General features: G+C 49.5%; 1 protein-coding gene across 1 annotated transcript in view; it reads right to left on the bottom strand.

Annotated features, from left to right (window-relative positions):
- Positions 1–5,502: 5,502 nt before the first annotated feature.
- MGLL (monoglyceride lipase) overlaps positions 5,503–11,487 on the bottom strand; it is a 60,920-nt gene continuing 54,935 nt past the window's right edge. Inside the window, exons 7-8 of the mRNA XM_082288976.1 lie at positions 10,221–10,436; positions 5,503–9,244 (exon numbers count right to left, since the gene is read on the bottom strand). Coding sequence (XP_082145102.1) covers positions 9,119–9,244; positions 10,221–10,436 — 342 coding nt within the window. The 3' untranslated portion in view covers positions 5,503–9,118. The remainder of the gene's footprint in view (positions 9,245–10,220; positions 10,437–11,487) is intronic.

The raw sequence follows: 11,487 nt of genomic DNA, 5'->3' as shown, positions 1-11,487 counted from the left end.
AACTTGTTTTTACTGTCTCCTTTCTCTGAGGATTATTCCCTTTCCTTAGCAGCACTGTGGCACAGGCTTGGTCACTGCCATGGTTGTGTGTCAGGGAGGTGATGTTTGTGTCTGGGCTGTTGCTAACAGCTGTCTTTCCCTTTGTCCTTTTCACATTGTGCCTTTCTCATTGCTGACTGTCCATTATATCTAAGGATGGAGATTTTTCAGCCTTTGTGGTTAACTACTCTGACTTGTTCAGTGCACTCCTGGAGTTGGAAGCCTGTGTTTTCTCCAAAACTGTGACTCTGCTGAAGTGTCTGGGCAGTCCTTCCTCTCTGAGGACATGGACACTTGTTTTTTTGTCTGCTTTCTTGTATGCCTGGGTGGCTACAGTTGTTTGGGTAAAGGCAATAGCTGAGCTGTCTGTGCAGACCCTGTTGACTTCTTAGCGTGACTGGCATCCAGGGAGCGAGCATCGATCTTGTCCCTGTTGTTCTGTGTAGGAACATGCAAGTTTTGGAGAGGAGATACTAATAACATCTGGATGACTAATGCTGTTGAAAGAAGGGCTTGGAAAAGTTCAAGGCTTAATCAGGTTCTTGGGACTCACCGAACGGTGCACACGAGGAGCAGCATTGTGCTGGGAGAGCCTGGAGTAAAGGATGAGTCTGCAAGAGGCTTGAGCTGTTCATGTTCTCCAGTCATGGTCAAACTGGAGACGGCGCTTCCCACGTAGCCGCTCGCAGTCGCTGTGCGCCGACAGACTCGCCTGCTCAGGGTGACACTGTTTTCCTCTTGCTGTGAGCAGCCTGGCAAAGCCCATCACAGGCTTGGGGGCTGGAATGTGTCTGTGCTCAGCTCCCAGGGATGAGTGATCCTGGCTAGAGGTGGTGATGGGAAACCATGGCTTGGCTTGGTTCTCTGCTCACAGGGGGTGGGTGTGCTGAGGAGCAGGTTTTTGTTTTACCTTCTAAGCTAAAACAGATTTGACATAACAAATTTATTAAGATGAGAGAGGCCACACCAGCAAACCATTTATCAAAGTCAGGGCCTGTTTTGAATAAAGGTGCTGGCTCTGCTGGGGTTGCTGCCTGCCTTGAGGAAGTGCTGAGGTAAAAGGACAAAGAGAACCCTTTTTTAGGCTGCAAATGGTTTCAAGGGCCTTAGGGTGGAAATTGGAGGTGGGTTATTGGCAATAACTGAGGCAAAGGGGGAATTAATTAGGGAACAGCAGCCACGTTTGGGTGCAGCCGTGGACATGCAGATCCTTAAACCAAGGTCAAGCTATGAACTTCAAGCTTAGATGTGACCAGCAGCTGGGGAAAAGGGAATGAGCATGCACATGCCCTTTGCTTTTCGTAGTTGTGGTTAACTTTGTAAGCCTACAAGTGCAGGGCAAGGTTTGAAGGGCATTTCTGCAGATTAAAGAAAGCCTTGGAAGAGAAGCAGTACCATGCAAACAACTAGCTCCGGTCCCAAGGGTCTGTCTGCCAGTTCCCAAAATAAGCTCTGAAAATGAGTGTGAGAGCTTTCCTCTCCCTCCTCCTGTTACCAGCAGAGCAAGATCGAGGGGAAAGAGCAGGATTGGAAAGTGAGATCTGCTTGCTCCTGACAGCAGCAGTCTGCCTGCCCTCTTTGCTGGTATGGCAGAAGCCAAGGCTGCTGCTTTGGCATGTTGGGTTAGGAAAAGGAGATGAAGGGAGTGCTGTGGTGTGGCCAGATGCTTCTGTTCATGGGCTCAGGGTAGGGTAGATTTGGTCCAAAATAACTTGATGTAGCTTTCCTGTGGAGGAAACCGAGCTGGTCTGTGTTGCACTATGATGTCATTAAAACTCCAGTAAGGAAAAAATGCCTCCCTCTTTATTCTTTTATCACTTCTTTGTAAGCCGTGGTTATCCCAGTACCATTTGTACAAGACTGTGACACTGATGAGCTGTATGAGGCAGGCTGGGCAGAGACCTGCTCTGAGGGGAAGGCAAGCCAGTGTGTTAGTTACTGCTCCTTGGGATGTGCTTTAGGAGATGAAGGCTAATCTTTCCTATCAAGGCTAAGCTGACATTGTATCTCTCCCTTCTGCTCGGAAGGTTTTATTCTAACACATTCTTGGCACAGCATAGCAGAACTACCAATATTTCTATGAGTTTTATTAAGCTTGCTTCCGTAACAGGAGCCAGCAATCTGCTCTCTAGAACTCCTTCCATTCCCCTTCTCCCTGGATCTAAAACTAAAAATTATCCAGGAGTTTCAAAAGTTTGTTGGTGGCAAGTTCAATCTCCTTCCCTTTTCCAAAGGCTCTTCTTGAGAAGCTGAAAATGCTTCAGGTGAGTTGTTTCCTGCTGTGCTGCTTTTTTGGTGTGAGTGCAGGTCGGGCACAGCATCTTCAGAGCTGTTCAAGGTGCTGGCTCTGGCTATGCTGCTCCTGGTGTGACTGCTCCTTCTCTCCCTGGGGGCAGGGGAGATGGTATTTCTTGTTTCCTGATTTTGTGACCTTTTCCAATCAGGCATGCAATTAAACAACAGCCTTCCCAGTCTGGAAGCACACAAGGGGTCAGTACTTCTTGCTCTGCTGACCACAGTGCTCGTGGTACTGCAGTGAGGGGGCACATCAAGCTCGCGTGCAAAGTCTGGCCTTTACTGGGGATCCAGGATTCGGCAGTCACACAAGTGCCCCCGGGCTGGGTTTTGGCACAGAGCAGCCTCAGCATGGGATGTGCATAAGCTCAGCATGGGAGGAGAGGAACTTGGTGTTAAAAGTGCACGGGTGAGCCCTGGAAGCTTTTGATGTGACAAAGACAAGGGCTGCACTGTGCAGCCCACAGGGAGGGTGGCTCACTGCTATTATTGCAGCATGAGGCTGAGACCCTGCAGTCCAGCCAGAGGGAAAAGCTGAGTTTTTAAATTTTCCTGGAGAACCAGAGTTGTTTATTTCTACCATGTGGATATCTCCTGCTCCAGGGTTCACTGTCGGCCCGCAGAGAGCTTTGCTGGTGTTGCCATTGCATGTTTTTTTATGTAAATGAAGACAAGATGCTGACAAAAAGGCTGCTGACTTTGGGAGGGCTGGAAAGCCCAGCTTTTCCCAGGACTCTGTCTCATGCCAGGGTTTACTGTGCTCTGGCAGAGGTTTGCTTGCCTTTGGTCATGGCCCTTCCTAAACTGACAAGTGCCTTGTCCTTTGCCCCTGAGCTGCCATTCCTGTCTCTGTGTGTTTTCTTAGAAGACAAGTGTTTTCCATGCTTGACATCTTGCCCTCCCTCAGCTCCCCCCCAGGCCAAGTAGCTTTCTTCGCCAAGTTTCCTTTGGATAGCACATATCATGCAATCTACCCAAACTCTTAATTGATCTCTTAGGAATTGTTTTTCATCTGAATTCCTGGAATGTTTCCATACACTGAAGAGTTTCTCCGGAGGGAAAGGAAATTAATCCTGTGTCCCTCCCTGCCAAGCAGCGGTGGCCACAGGAAGGCCAGTTGTTTGGCTTGTGCCTGTTGGGAGATGTGGGTTCTGCAGTGTTTGCTCACAGTCATGGTGGCTTTGCTTAATAAGGCAGCTGTTTAGAGAGCAGCAGGAAGGTGAGCGGCAGCTCCACATCAGCAGCTTCCCCATCAGATGGGGAAAGAGAGCATCCCAGATGGATAAGCTAGGAGGGCATGATGCTGCTTCTGTGTGCAAAGGAGACTTGTGCTGATATGTGGAGGGAAGAGCAAATGACTGATCAAACCCCCCTTCTGAGAGCCTGGGCGAGCAGGAGTGGTGTTGGCAGGTGGTCAGGCTGCAGCACGTGTGTGGCACCGGTGGGCTCTGGTGGTGTGGTGGCACCTGCACAACTCTTCAGCTCCATCTTCCTTTTCCTGTGATGAAATTCTGCCTGAAGCTGGGCAGGGACGGTGGTAGGTGAAGAGGTGCAAGTCCCTGCTCACCCCCAGCAGCAGCTCTGCGGTGGGTTGCAGCCCCACTTCTCCTTCCTCTGATGCTTAACCAGCAGTAAATGGAAGTGAAGCACTGTGGGTTACGTGCTGAGCAGATCTAAATTAACATTCCTCACCACTCACTGGAGCTGAAGCCTTTGCCTGCTCTCAGTGCCTGAGCCTGGTCTGGGTGATGGGCTGTGTGATGACAGAGGTCTGACAGAGGCCTGGTCCCTGCTGCACTCTGACTGCATATGACACCTCTTGTCTTGCGTCCCAATGGTGACACAGCAGACTGTCTGTCCCTGCCACGGTGACTGGAAAGGACTCCTAAGGAGCTCTCCCCCTCACCCTGGCACTGTTCTGGCTCCTGCTTTTCCATCCATTGGCTGATCCCCACTTTGTAGCAACCCCCAGAGCCAGCCTTGGATAACACAGGACTGAGCATAGAGAAAAGAGGGAAGAGAAAAAGGCAGAAGCTTCAGGGTTCCCGCAGACTCGCAGGATCAGAGTAGCATCACGGGCTAAAAACACGAAGGCCACCTATGGCTGTGACAGCTCGCCAGGTATCAGGTGGTGACACCGGGGGAAGTGCACTGCCAAAAAGCTCCTTTGTGCTGGTGCTGCTCTCAGCCTTGTGAAGGACTGTCCCCTCCCTCTTGTGCTCAGTCCCTGTCCCAGCACCGTGGTGTGGCACCCTCCAGTGACCCTCAAAACTGTAATGAGCTTAATAAACCACTAAAATACCAGAAGAAAGAGCTATGGACTTGCCAGTATTAAAGCAAATCTTGTTACTGATGATCTCCTTACTAGCATGGTGTGCCTGCTGGCTTGGTGAGAAGCCCCAGCCCTGTATCTGTGTTGACGTGCATCAAAGTCCTTGGCCGGAGCTCCTGACCTGGTGAGCTGGGGTGTGATCAGGCACAGAGCCTGCACAGGGCTGCAGAAGGAGAGTATTATTCTCTTGATTTAGTGACTTGAGGCATAAGGAAGATGAAATGAATTGACGAAGGTTGCAGGTTGGGTCTGGTGCTGCTAATGACTCTGGCCAGAGGGCTGGCACGAGAGCATACTGTCCTGTCTGTCCCCTGCTGCAGCAGTTTTCATCTGATTTGGAGTGTTAGTGGCTGGGGAGCCCATACAAGGAAGTGACTTGTCCTGAAATGTGTATGAGAGCAGCAGGGGACCTTGTGGCTGCTCTTTGGCCCAGCCCCACTCTCTGGGCAGGGGGGACGTTTCTGCAGCGTGGGGCATTCTGACAGCACCATCCCTGGGTCTTGATGGAGCAGGAGCTCCTACAGCATCTGGGCACTGCCTGGGAGCTGACAGCATCAAAGCCACTCCCCAGCCTGATCTGCAGTCACAGCTGGGGACAAAATGTGGTATTTAATCAGCAGTTGCTCCTGGCCACGGTGCAGATGCTTCCTGTTGGAATTGGGTTTAGTTCAGGACCAACATCATGTTTTAATGGGCTTGTAGAAGCACGGGAATCAGGTGTTGAAGCAGGCTGAGTTTGCCTGTTATTGCATATCCTCCACCAGCTCCACACTGTTGTTTCACCTGGGGTGTGGGAAGCCCTTTGGAATGATCACCAATGATTCCCTCAGACACACTTTGTTCAGAAAACATAACTTTATTATTAGTTGCAATATACATTGTATTCCTTTAAGAATCCTAAACTTGTATATGGTTTTTCCACTGAAAATACATGTGTATGTATATATGTTTTTATATATGTATATATATATATAAATGTATTTTATTGAACTGGGACACAACAGAACAAGAGAGACAACCTCAGGAGTTACTTGTAAAAGGAAATGTGATCCCAATGGACTTGTGCTGGCAGTGTGCTAAGGTGAGTGGTATAAAAAGGACAGGCTAAATAGAAAACATTATGGGTTAGGCAGTGGGGAATGGCCTCTCAGTGCTACAGGTGGTGATATATACAGTAGTTACACGTTGCTATTGCTCAGTCACGAGTGCCACCTATTCTCCAAGGCAGACCAGACTCTGGTGCGGCTCCGCACAGCAACATTCATAAGGCTGGCTGTGCTCCCTGCAAGTGGTACCTGCCAGTTGGAAATAGAGTGTAATTACATTTTCCTCAGCAGCTGCTCTGCTCATTGCTAATCTGGTCAGCCAAGGAAGAATTCCTCCGGGGCTTGGTGAAACCTAACTGGGTCAGTATAAAGGAGCTTACAGGCAGGGGAAGGGATCAGCAACAGCGGTGAGAGCTGAAATGTGCACATCAGTGTCTCACCTGGCCCACTCTGATTTGTTCCTGGCTCCTTCCCTCTGCACTCATTTCCCCACCTGCCAAGGAGCTGTGGCCCCTCTCTGCTCGGCAGCCAGCCCAGGGGTGCGTGGGGTCAGCGCAGGCAGTGTCTGGCTTCTTTTGGATAGGTTTCCCTGTGTTAATTGCCTCAGAAGGTAACTCTTCAGAAAACTGCTGCTGTACCATGGCTTTGGGGTTGCTTGGCTTTTTTTTGTTGTTGTTCTTTGTAGGTTTTGTTTGTTAACCTTTTTTTCAAACACAGCCTCCCCAGGCCGTGTGCCACTGCTGAGCTTAGCTATAGACAGAAGGACAAGTCTTCCCCAGATGAATGTAATTTGTTTCCCTTTATTTCTGTTCAGCTGCGGATGTTTCTTGGGTGAAAGGACACATTTTAGCAAAGGCACTGACAACGGACTTTCCTCTGCCTGAAGCCAGGTTGGAGGGAGCAGACGGGCTCTGACCTTTCTGCTGAAGGGTCACTTCCCTCTCCCCTCCTGCAAAGTGCTTGTCAGTTTGGAAGGGATGTAAAGAATGTGGGCATTGATTTACTCCTCCTGACTTCCTCAAGAAAAGTGCTTTCAAAAATCCTATCCTTAAGTCATTATCTTGCTACTACCCCCGCAATGTCTGTCACCTCTGGATTACACCCACTTGTTTCCCCTTCCAGCTGAAGAAGAAGGTGAGATTTATCACTGCTATAGTGTTTCTCTTCTTGCTGTCTTTCTCTAGCAGCATCTGGCCAGGAGGGAGCTTACTCAGGCAAAAGAAGTTACCCCAAGACAGGCTGCTGGAAGATGGAAAGCGGGTGACCTGTGCATTGCTCCTTCCCAGAGTTAAGTGTCACCAGAGGATTAGCAGGGGCTGCTGAGAACAGCTGATTGCACTGGAATAATATTTCAATAAAAAGCTGGAGTTGCTGGGAGAACTACAGCTTGTTCCTCTCTTTAGAGGCAAGAAAATACAAATGCCAAAGTGCCTGGATCAACCTGTATAAAAGATCTTCCCTGACTTGGGCCCCTTAGGGCAACTACAAGGACACAACCTGCATCCACACATCTTTCATCCATCCATGCTGCTGGGACTGAATGGGTCTGAGCCCTGATTCTGACTGTTATTGCACAGAGGTCCCTTTCCTGAACCTTGCCAGAACTGCTTCCAAAGGGAAGGGAGGTGGGTGACCCCCCTGACTGTCACAGGAGGGATCCAGCCCCGGTGACAGCAGCTCAAGACACAAGCAACATTTCTTGCTGCTGCAGGGAAGGCAGTATGGACTGGTTTGTCACTGGGGGACATGCCCCACTCTCTCATAGTGCAACATATGCATTCTTTTCTTGCAAAACCAGAGGGAGAAGTGCAGGTTAAACCCCGGCCCTTTGGGTAGTGCCAAGAAGTATATTCATGCTGAGGGCCATCACGCTGGATAAATCGGCCTGCACAGCCACTCTGCCATCACTATGCAGCTTTTACTGTGTCAGTACAATGTCTCTGCTCTAATCCAGGGTCTAAACTCTTTCCTCTCACCCTGCTGCTAGCAGAAACTCAGGCAGCTCTAGGATTTGGCTTACCTGAGCCACAGGCCCAGTCCACAGGCTCCTCCACAGAAGCTTGTACAGCAGGGTCTGTGGATGCCCCAGTACAGCAAGGTAGGGGTTGGATGGATGATCACACCCCACACTCTGCCTTCAACTCCCCACATGTCCTAAAGGGCTGAGCTCAGCCCCTCAGTGATCTACCCCAGTGCTGATTAGGAGGACACTGGGATGAGCTTGGACAGGATCTCTGCTCATGCTGTGGGTCTCCTGCTAAACCAGTGGACCATGAGGACGCCCACTGCTACTCCCCACCCACCAGATGCTCTGCACTTCTCTCTAGCATTATTTTCAGGACATTTTCCAACTGATGAAGGAAAACAACAGATTATGACTGTAAAGTTATGGTGAGAGGACCGGATCCTGGTAGGACAACATCGTTCCTTGCCAAGAGAAGGAATGATTAACTCCTTCTTCACTCTCCTCCCATTTCTTTCCCAGCTTCCAGCCACCTCTATATACATCATATATTATATTACTATATTCTCTTATAACTTTGACTTTGCTTTTTCAGTTTCAGTAGCACAAGTGATTAATTCCAAAAGAAGAAAAAAAAAAAGGAGAGTAGAAAAAAAAAAGGAAGGAAGGAAAAAACCCTGTCCCTAGGAATATTTACAGAATAGTTCATCTTGCAGAGGAGATGGGGTTTGACATAGGGAAAAGCATGGGAATTTAATGTGCTAAGTGGGTTTGTTTCCACATTCCTGCTCTTCCCTCTGGGATCCTGCTCTGATGATGAAAATCAAAGCACTGTTCAACATGCTTTCCCCGAGTGCAAACTCGCAGAGGATGTGCAGGGCGGCTGGGGAGGCATCTCTACACTCTCCCCTGGCCTGGTCTGCTTAAAAAGGTAGTATCCAAAGGGGTCTGATCTTGAAAATCAGCCTTTCACCCTCCAGGAGCTGTCAGCTCCATCTTTAGCCTCTCCTCATCACCCAGCACCTTTGTTAGTGCTCTCCTCTCAAGGACCGGGGTTTTTAAGGTACTGGATGGTGGGGACAAGGGACACACCTGGCATCAAAACCATGAAGTGGAAGATACTGATTTCTTTTACATATCAATAATTATTGCAGTATAAATACACTCCTGTCACCCCAGCGAAAGCAGAGAAGGAGAAGCCATGGGGAAAGTTTGGGTGAGGAGCATCCCACAGCTATCAATTCTTCTCCAGATTAGGGCAATGGCCATTTACATCAGCAAATAATGCCCCACCCTGTGCCTCTCCCCCCACCCTCCCTTATGCTGTGCGTGATAAAATACCCCAAGAATCCCTCCATGTTAGATCTTTCTCCAAGAGATTTCTAATAAGAAAAAACATCTATTTCCAGAAAACCCCAGTAAGAGCTGCAAATGCAATTGCTCTTAAGTATGGCTGGCTTCCCCAGCTGCTGAGACCTTCTGGCCAATCCAGGTCAGTATTTCTGTGAAGACAGAGGTAGAGACCTCGGGCAGCTCTTTGTGGAGGGCATGATAGGCTTCCTCATACACCTGCAACCAGGGAGAGAGTAGAGATGAGCACAGAAAAAATAAATCTGCATGAACAAAACAGCCTTCGGTCCCCTCTTGTCGACACCCACAGGTGTATGTATGTATGACAACATATCCTGCCCACAACTTGTCAGCTTTTTTCTGAGATGTAGCAGGTTATGAAATCAAGGAGATGCCACTGGTGGTGCTGGCCCTCAACAAGCGGGAAGGTGTTGGCATTGCAGCCTGTGAGTACCAGAGCACCCTGCTGCCCTTTAGGAACAGAATGCATGTCCCGGCCCCATCCATTTCTTGCTTCTTCTCCCACTAAGGAGGAGGAAATACTTATCATGCCCTTGGAGTGTAAAGGACAATGGGAGATGTTCCCATCGTGCCTTGTGCACTTTTACTCCTTTTATGCTCAGACTATCCAGTTATTTTTCCAGTGACAAAAGCTTTCCCTTGGTCTCCCTGTCTCTCTTTCAGGTTTATTCATGTGCTAACAATTGGTTAATCAGCTGTGGTTCTCTCGAAATGAGCAGATGTGAAGTTGCTTTTGTTGTCCAGCGTTTTGGAAAGACCTCCCTGCACCTTTACACACTGGAACATGAGGCAAGGCTGGTGCTCGCACAGTTGGCATTGTTCAGAAGACCTTTTAGGGTCAACACTTTACCTGCTTATGAGCCTTGCTCTACTTCTACACCGAGCTGCTTCATGTCCAAGACACCCTCTAGGTAAACAGCCAGCACAGGGGCAGGCCTGGAGATCACCCACCACCCCCTGCCCCCAGCCTGGCTGTAGCTGCTGAAAGGCCGGGGAGGGCTGAGCTTGGGCTACCCCCTGGTGAAAGGGGCTGTCACCTGCCCAGCCTCACCAATCCGTCAGCTCTTTGCCTCCAGCTCTCTGGAGGTCAGCAGGCTCCCTACCCCTCCCAGTCACTCATGCTCAGGCCAACACTGACAGCATAATCTCCTAACAATCAAGAAAGCAAGATGACCTTGAGGGTTTTGTCCTGACTCTGCACTGTGTCCATCAGTAAATAGGAGCCCCTGATATCGCAGAGCTTGTCGGAAGAGCCGTGTAGCACCAGGATGGGCAAAGTCAGCTTGGGCAGAGCTCGTTCAATTCTGGCAATGGCGTTCATCAGCTGGATGACGAAGGAGACCTTCATGCCACCGTGGTAGACCAAGGGATCAGATGTGTAAGACTCCATCTGGCAGGAAGAAAGAGTTAATTTAAGATTAGCAATATTTCACGAAGATGAGAAAAAGCAGATCAGCCTGGCAGAGAAGAGCCTCTTCCCTTGGCTTGCACAGTCATTTCCTGCTCTCTCAGGACATCCTGCCATCAGAGTCAAGGCTGAGGTACTGTGGCTTCCCAGCACTGCTCACACAACCTGACATGCTCTTTGCTGCGTGTTTCTCTCTTACACCACTAGAAAATTTTCAAGCCAGAGGTCTTTGAAAGGAGCTCCTGCAGGGAAACAACCAGTGTTGGATAAAGACCATTCCCACGGGAGCACCTGCCTGCATTTTTTTCCTCTGCTGTGCCTGTCTGTCATTCCAATGTGACATCTCTTCTACAGAGGGTCCTTCAGACTGTGTTGTTTGAAAGCTGATGTTCTCCGGGCCATTATCCTCTCTGCTGAGGGCTCAAATGTTCTCCTTCCCTATCCAGGGGCAGAGACCATGGCCTACACCTACAGACAACTGACACAGGTGACTGCAAAGCCAAGGGCTCATCTCTGGCTGCAAAGTGTGATGCACAAGGCAGCAAATAATGGTGTTAGGTGGTAGGCAAAAAAAACCGGTGAACAACTTGCTCAGCCAGACTGTGAGGGGATAAAAATGCACAAGAGCTGGTGCAGAAAGTTGCTAGCAAGGAGTAGTTACTGCAGCAGGCAAATCTACAGTAAATATTTGTATACTCTAAGTGGAGACGGCCCACACAGCCCCCACCATCGCAGTATTTGCCAGAATGCTTTGATTATGGGCTGGTCTCTGGCACAGCCTCCAGTTTCTCCCAACCCTGGCAGATGTTTATAGAAATGATGGTTATTTATAGGTTAGCTGAAAACAGTCTCCTCCTCTCCTCAGAGGCTGTGGGGTCTATTCAAGTTCTACCTTGGAGGCATTTTGAGGTCCTTTTGCTTCTGCCCATGCCTGCCCTGATGGGACCATGGGTAGGAGGTGACCCAATAGGCCACCCAAGGACATGTGGCCATGTGTAGGTGTAGGCACAGGCAGGCACTGTAGGACAGTATG

Source organism: Coloeus monedula, assembly GCF_965178545.1.
Source record: "Coloeus monedula genome assembly, chromosome: 11".
Classification (NCBI taxonomy): Eukaryota; Metazoa; Chordata; class Aves; order Passeriformes; family Corvidae; genus Coloeus; species Coloeus monedula.
The sequence above is the reverse complement of the archived record's forward strand: the minus strand, read 5'-3'. Positions and strand labels throughout refer to the sequence as shown.